General features: G+C 60.8%; 1 protein-coding gene across 3 annotated transcripts in view; it reads right to left on the reverse strand.

Annotated features, from left to right (window-relative positions):
• Positions 1–178: 178 nt before the first annotated feature.
• The window catches only part of FGFR1 (fibroblast growth factor receptor 1), a 21,140-nt gene continuing 13,804 nt past the window's right edge, over positions 179–7,514 (reverse strand). For 2 of the 3 annotated variants that reach the window (XM_017732064.1, XM_017732062.1), the window contains 11 exons: positions 5,913–6,057; positions 4,395–4,591; positions 3,714–3,859; positions 3,494–3,615; positions 3,274–3,384; positions 2,970–3,160; positions 2,702–2,824; positions 2,481–2,551; positions 2,088–2,225; positions 1,525–1,630; positions 179–1,438 (listed from right to left, as the gene is read on the reverse strand). In XM_017732064.1, the coding sequence (XP_017587553.1) occupies positions 1,262–1,438; positions 1,525–1,630; positions 2,088–2,225; positions 2,481–2,551; positions 2,702–2,824; positions 2,970–3,160; positions 3,274–3,384; positions 3,494–3,615; positions 3,714–3,859; positions 4,395–4,591; positions 5,913–6,057 (1,527 nt within the window). In that variant the 3' untranslated portion in view covers positions 179–1,261. Of the gene's footprint in view, positions 1,439–1,524; positions 1,631–2,087; positions 2,226–2,480; positions 2,552–2,701; positions 2,825–2,969; positions 3,161–3,273; positions 3,385–3,493; positions 3,616–3,713; positions 3,860–4,388; positions 4,592–5,912; positions 6,058–7,514 lie in introns of all 3 variants that reach the window. The other variant, XM_017732056.1, reaches the window with a different exon arrangement.

The following is a 7,514-nucleotide window of genomic DNA, read 5'->3' on the forward strand; positions in this document are numbered from 1 at the left end:
GGCGCCAGCCCTCTCCCCCAGGGCACCGTCCCCATCCCGCAGCGGTGCCCCATCCCCGCACATCAACGTGGTGCCACGGGCACTGGCCGGCCCCAGCCCTGCCGGAGCCCCGGGAGGGAGCGGAGGGGACGCGGGGCCAGGGCAAGGCCAGGCACGTAATGACAACGGATTCCCAAAAGGCATCGACACATTATTATTATTGTTTAATACAACCCCATATAAAACTGAAGCAGCAGCAGCAATTTTTATCGAGGGACCTAAACTGAAATAGGTTTAGAACATAATTTAAAAAAATAAAACCAGCAAAAATAGCAAAATATATGATTTTTTTTTTTTTATAGCAACTGATATCTACCAGCCACTTGTACCTTCCTACCAAACTGGTATATCTCTGGTAACAACCCTTTTTAAAAAGACATGTAAATATATATTCATATTTATACATATTTTTCGTTATGTACACGGGACTCTGGGTTTAGCACAGGTGGGTTCGGGTGCCTCTGAGCAGTGCTGGGTGCTGCACCCGCTGTGGCTCCTGCCCTGGTTGTGCTGGGCACGGCTCAGCAAAGCCCACTGGCACTGCGGGGCTGCAGGACCAGCCCCGGAGCATCCCGGGCAGAGAGGGAGCCCCACACCAGCGAGGCTCCGGGCACACTGACGCTCCTGGCACGCCAGGGCTCCTGGCACACCAGGGCACCCAGCACACCAGGGCTCCTGGTACACCAGGGCTCCTGGCACACCAGGGCACCCAGCACACCAAGGCTCCTGGCACACCAGGGCTCCTGGCACACCAGGGCACCCAGCACACCAAGGCTCCTCCGTCGTGCAGCCGCAGGAACCGGGTGCTGCTCCCGGCTTATCAAGTTCTCCAAGTTGCAGACCAGCCCGGCTCTCTGCGCCCTACCAGGATGTGCCATCCCGGGATGCCCAGCTGGCTCTTTGGCCGTGCATTGCCCACGGGAGAGGATTTCAGCTCAACCAAGTGGGAATACTCAAGCACAGAATTCACGGAAAAGAGGTTTAAAAACGGAAGGAGGAAACGCCATAAAAACACTGGAGCCGAACCCTTTGGGCTGTGGAGAGCTGACACGAGGTGGCAGGAGAAGCTGGCAGGAGGTGGGTGGTTTTGGTTATGTGAGATGCTACGGATGTCTCTGAACCCTTTCTGCAACAGCTCAGCATGACCAGGCTGTGCAGGCAGCGTCCACGGGCATGGCACAGTGTGGCACAGCATGGCACGGCACCCCGGGCAGTGCCACCCTCAGTGTCGCTTCAGTCCACCGTTGCTGTGCTGAGGGGGGAACTTGGGAAGGCACGGCTCATCCGGGAGCGGGTCGTGGGAAAAAACAGAGTCCTCTCCCGAGGAGCAGGTGGAGCTGCGGGTGTCTGGGAAGCCGGGAGAATACTGATCCAGCGGCATGGAGAGGTCCAGGTACTCCTGAGAGGGACAAACCCCAAGGATGGGCTCAGGAGGGGACTGGGCAGCCCCCAAGGTGCACCTCCCCCAGGTGCCACCTCTCCTACCTGGTTGGAGGTCATGGCCACGATCCGGTCCAGGTCCTCCACCAGCTGCTTGAAGGTGGGTCTCTGGGAAGGGACGGCGTGCCAGCAATCCCTCATCATCATGTACCTGCGAGGGCAGGGGGAGGCAGGGGCTCAGCCCAGGGCAAGCGGCTGGGGAACCCCACCCATGGGAGCAGAGGAGCACCAGGAATGTGGCCCCGTGCTCAGGCTGGGACCAATGAAGATGCTGCTCCAGGGATTTAGGGTAATCCCCTGTGTGGAAGGAAGGGAAACTCTCCCGCCTGCCCTCATGACCTAGGGCTGTTTGGGGAGGAGGATGGACACAGTCTGGGCTGGTCCCTGTGCTGGGGTCACTCTGGGATTCCCTCCTGTCAAGGGTTAGTGGAGGGAGATGCTGATTATTGCAAATCTGATGGACTGATGGTTTTGCAGGGCTGGGAACTGCTGGGACTGTAACTCCAAACATCTGCCCATCACCCTCCGTGCCCCAGCCCATGATCTGGGCCAGGCAATGGCACTCAGAGACTTCAAGCCCCTCTTCCCCATCCTAGCACTGCACTCACAGCTCGTTGGTGCAGTTGCTCGGCTTGTCCATCCTGTGACCTTCCTTCAGCAGCTTGAAGAGCTCCTCAACGGGCACGCCGGGGTAGGGTGACCCACCCAGCGTGAAAATCTCCCACAGCAGCACCCCGAAGGACCACCTGGGAACACAGGGAGGATGCTGGGGCACCAGCTCCAGGGGGCTGACACCCCGCTGGGCCCCAGTTTGGGTACAGTTAGAGCTTGGTTTGCTGGGAGGAACAACCATCCATGGCTTCAATTGACTTTGCAGGATAAATGAGTCCCAGCACCAAATACAATTTGGATTCAGAATGTTTGGTTGGCTGACACCAATTGTAATTTCATTAAATCAAGACCAATCCCATCCGTGCATCTCCCCAGCAGGCGCTACTCACACGTCACTCTGGTGGGTGTAGATTCGGTCAAAGAGAGCCTCAGGAGCCATCCACTTCACTGGCAGGCGACCCTGAGACACAAAACCCCACATTGGCTCCGTGCCACCAGGCTGTGAGGGAGCCTGGGGCGGGGGTAAGCCCTGCACGCATGTGGCACTCCCAGCACAGACTGGAGCATCCCTGGCATCCCCACCCCACAAAGCCCCTCGCACACCACTCACATTTGTTGTCTTCTTGTAGTAATCGATGTGGTGGATGTCACGGGCCAGCCCAAAGTCAGCGATCTTCATCACGTTGTCCTCCGTCACCAGGACGTTCCTGGCTGCCAGGTCCCTGTGGATGCACTGACCGAGCACGGGACCATCAGCTGGTCCCCCAAGCCACTGACTGCATGGTTCCCCACGATGGGATGGGTGGGGTGGGGAGGGAAGGGTGCATCCCCCAGGCCCAGCTGCCCCATCCCACCACAGCCTCCTGGGAGCTCCTCACCTTCTTGGAGGCCAGGTACTCCATGCCCCGTGCCACCTGGTAGGCACAGGAGACCAGGTCCTTGAAGGAGAGCTGCTCCTCGGGGACGCGGGTGGGGTTGTAGCAGTACTCCATGCCCGGGGGCCGCCGCGCCTGCAGGTACTCCCGTAGGTTGCCCTTGCTGGCATATTCCACGATCACGTAGAGGGGTCCTGAGGGGACGCTGTGATGAGAGGCTGGGGCACAGAGAGGGGGGGCAGGCCCAGCGGACAGCGGCTGGAGGGGTGGCAGAGGGGACACCTCCTCCCTGCTCACGCATCCTCACCATCCTGTGTGCAGGCTCCCAGCAGGTTGATGATGTTCTTGTGCTTGCCAATCATCTTCATCATCTCCATCTCAGAGATGAGGTCAGACAAGTCCTTCTCCGTGGCGTCGGCTGAAGTGGAGAAGGCAGCAGTTAGGGGGTGCCAGGCTGGGTTGCAGACCCTGGGCCCCAGCCAGGGCTGTGGCATCATGCCAAGACCACCCTTCTCACTGCCACTTACACTTGAGCATCTTCACCGCCACCTTGGTCACACGGTTGGGCTTGTCCTTGTCAAGGCCAATGGCTTCTGCCAGCACCACCTGCCCAAAGCACCCTTCTCCCAGAGGCTTGCCCAGGATCAGCCTGGTGGGAGAAGACCCCGATGCAGGGGCAGCAGGTTGGTCCCAGCACCAGCACCACCATCCTCACCCAGCTCCCACTGGGGCAGGGCTGGACCTCACCTGTCCCGGGGCAGCTCCCAGCGCGGGTCCTCGGGGAGCTCGTACTCGGAGACGCCGGCCAGCATGGGGGTGCCGCTGGAGGAGAGGCGCGAGGGCCGCACCAGCATCACGCCCGAGTTCATGGATGAGCTGGAGTCGGCCGACACCTGCGGGGGGACCGTGGGTTACCTTCACGCAGTGCCCGGGCCCGCGGCTGGCTGCCCCCGGGAGGGAGATGGTGATGGGAGCCCTCACACCCGCCCCTGCCCACAGGCCCCTGCCCATCCTGCCTGTGTGCTCGTCAGTGCTGCTCCCCTCGGTGGAATTTTTAATGACTCTCCACCATGCTGTAGCCCAAAGTGCACAGCCTGGGAGCTCTCCCATCTCCTCAGTGGGCACCGCGCTCTGCTCAAACCTTAAACTGTTGTAAATCCTCCTGGTTCTCCTCATGAGCCCTGTCAAGGGGGGATGAGGAGGAGCTGTGCAGCCCCCCCCCATCACTGTGCTGCCATCGGAGGCACAGCCCGGGCAGTCCCCATCCCATGCCACACCCTGGTGGGCATGGGGTGCAGTGGGTGGCACGTGCAGCAGGGTGAGACGGTCCCAGGTCATCCCATTCCTCCTCCCCCACATCCCCTGGGAAGGGCTGGGCTCCAGGAGGGGCAGTAGGTGCAAACGAACCCCCTCTCTACTTTCTGTTACCTGTCTGCGCAGGGGGATGCTCTTGGCCAGCTTGTGCACGGCCAGCTGGCTGTTGAAGTCTGTCTTCTTGGTGGTGCTCTTCAGCTTGTAGATGATGATGGTCACCACCATGCAGGAGATGAGGAAGGCCCCGATGCAGTAGATGATGATCTCCAGGTAGAAGGGAGATGTCATCATGGTTGGGGTGTCTTCAATAGCTGGGTCGGCGTGAACAGGGTGTTTTGTTAGCACTCACCAGCCCCAGGGAGTGGCACTGGGGGAGCCCCTGGCTCCTCCCCAAGCTCAGGGCGGACATTGGTGCACCAGGGACTTGGGGCTGCCCACCCACCCTGGCAGGGAAGGAGTGCAAGCAGCCCCCAGCTCATCATCCCCATGGCCAAGCAATTCCTGCATCACATCTGCAGGAGGCCCAGGGTGGGATGGGGTCAATTGGGACAGGCTGGAAGTGGGCGGACAGGGCCTGAGTCACCCCACAGGGACAGGACACCATGGGCACCTCCAGGGACAGGTCTCTGTCCCAGCTACTCTGCCCACGTTTGGGAGCTGCAGGTGCCTCAGGATCTGGGGTCACCCTGTGCACGTGGGATGGGAGGGGGTGTCTGGCAGTGTCCAGGGCTGTGGGAGTCCAGGCCTTACTGGAAATGACTGGGGAGAGCTCGCAACAGAGCAGCCAGTGGCACCCTAGTGGCAGTGACCTGCTGTGGGAGCCTGGGACGGCAGAGAGAATGGACCCCACAGACGCTGCTTTGGTGGCTGAGGTGGTGCTGGAGCCACGAACAGCTCAGAGCCCGCAGCCATGTGCCACGGTCTGTGGGGAATCCGGCAGGATTTATTGCCACTGCACCTTCTGCACCCCCAGCCTGACGCCCCCAAAGAGCAGAGCCTCAGAGAGAGGTTTAAGAGGGAGCTGGAGATTCCTGTCCCACCTCTGAGCACACCTGGCTGACAAAGCAGTGGCTGATAACTGGGAAAGTTTTGGCTGGAAAGCAATGACCACGCAGCACCCCAAAGACTTTCCCACAGCTGTTATCAGGCTTTGGTCCGTGCATTGATACCGAGGAGCAGCATCAATGGGGACGGGGCAGCCGTCCCCGCAGCGCAAGCACACACAGCCCCTGGACGGTCCTGCACTGCAGGGCAAGGCCAGGCCCTGTCAGGCAGAAGGGCAGCGCTGCCAGCACCCCCAAACCTCCCTTGGTGCCCCTCTGAGCCCGCAGCACTGGCCTGGCCTGGCCCGGGGGTGCGGGACCGTCCTGCTCCAGGGGAGCAAGCCCTGGTTAAGTTCCCCGGGTATGCATTGCCTGGGCCAGGGAGAGAGCGGGGGGCAGACCCCAACTGGGGTGGAGGGGGGCACAGGGGTGGGGGGACACTGCCCCATCCTGCTCCAGCTGCAGAGCAGCCCCGCAGCACCCATGCTGACCCGCTCTGACAGGGCAGGGGCCGGGAAGGGCTCTCTCCCAGACCACAATGCATACAGTGGAAAGGAAGGAGGAAAGGGAGAGGAAGAGAAGTATATACCTTCGAGAACTGTCAACCATGCAGAGTGATGGGAGATCCCAATAGAATTACCCGCCAAACATGTATACTCCCCAGCATCCTCAAATGAGACATTCCTTAAGTGAAGGACTTCCATTTCTTTGTCTGTCGTGTTAACACCAGCCGTCTGGAAGGAAAAATGGAAGCAAAAAACGGAGAAGCAAAAGACATGAGATCTTCTGGGAGGAGGCCAGAGAGGAGGGAGAGCCCAGTCTCATTTGCCAGACCCCCGGGGAGCAGACAGAGACCACTGCAGACCTGCTAGAGAGACCCTCGGGATGACCACTCATCCCGGCGGACCTACGGAGACGCTGGTTAAAACCCTTCACCACACTGAGTGTCCTGCCCATCCGAACATGCTGGCGATGGGCTGCATGGAGAAATCAGCCCAGGCAGAGCCGGCCGGCTGGCTCGGGGGACGTGGGGAGGCACAAGGACAGGGACGGAAGGATGGAGATGAGAGAATGGGGATGGGAGGACAGAGACAGGACAGAGACGGGAGGACGGAGACGGGAGGGCAGCACAGACAGGGGACGCAGCACTGTGCCAGCCTGTGGTGCCTGGACTGGCCTGACAGCAGCACCCTCAGAGACCCGGGTTCACTGGTGCCAGGCCCAGCAGGGACCTGGGCAGCTCTGGTGTCTGCATAGTGGGGAGGGCAGCACACAGGAGAGACAGCGGGACACAAGAAAGACATCAGCACACAGCAGAGACACTGGAACACACACAGAGCACAGCGCCCAGCCGGCCCCACTGGGTATTTTTCCATGGTTGTTGCACCAGAAACACAGCAGAAACAAGAGAGCCCAGAGTTTTGTTTTCCACCGCCAGGCATTCTTCCGATTACCTGTGGCCAGGGGCCTGGTGACAGTGAGCCACGCAGACTGGTTGGCCTCGCCAATATAATTGGAAACCTTACAAACATACTCCCCGCTCTCCGCCTCTGTCACATTATACAGGGTCAGCACCTCCGCATCAGAGCTATTAATCCCCGAGTGCTGGAACAGACCAACAACATGGAGTCACATGGATGTGCTCAGCAACAGCAGCGCCCGGAGGGTCGGCAGCGGCTCTGGGGGGCAGGGGCTGCTGCCCCCACACCCACAGCTGGGTGGGAGGGATGGGGCTGCTGCACACGGGGCGTCATGGGAGGAAGGAACAGGCAGGCATGGGGGTGTAACCCTGCTCCCCCTGCGTCCCAGCGGGCAGGGGCACAGCTGGGGATGGCTGCATGGAGTCACAGAATGGGCTGGAAGGGACCTTTAAAGGCCACCCAGTGTGACCCCCTGCCACAGCAGGAACACCAGCTGGACTGGTGGCCAGTCCGCCCGCTGAGTGGCACTGCTGGGGTGCAGAGCGGGCTGCTCTCACTGGGACGATCCAGGGCTCAGCTCCCAGCTCCAGCGCCGTGCTCGCTCCCCGGGACAGCCCACCCAGCCCTGTGCTGTGTGCCCTTAGGGCTCCAAAGGGACCACAGAGCCAGCACAGCCGTAGCACAGGACAGCCCTCCCTGCTCCCTGCTCCCTGCTCCCTGCTCCCTGCTCCCTGCTCCCTGCTCCCTGCTCCCTGCCGGCTGGTGATGGC

Source organism: Corvus brachyrhynchos, unplaced genomic scaffold (genome assembly GCF_000691975.1).
Source record: "Corvus brachyrhynchos isolate BGI_N302 unplaced genomic scaffold, ASM69197v1 scaffold150, whole genome shotgun sequence".
NCBI classification, from domain to species: domain Eukaryota; kingdom Metazoa; phylum Chordata; class Aves; order Passeriformes; family Corvidae; genus Corvus; species Corvus brachyrhynchos.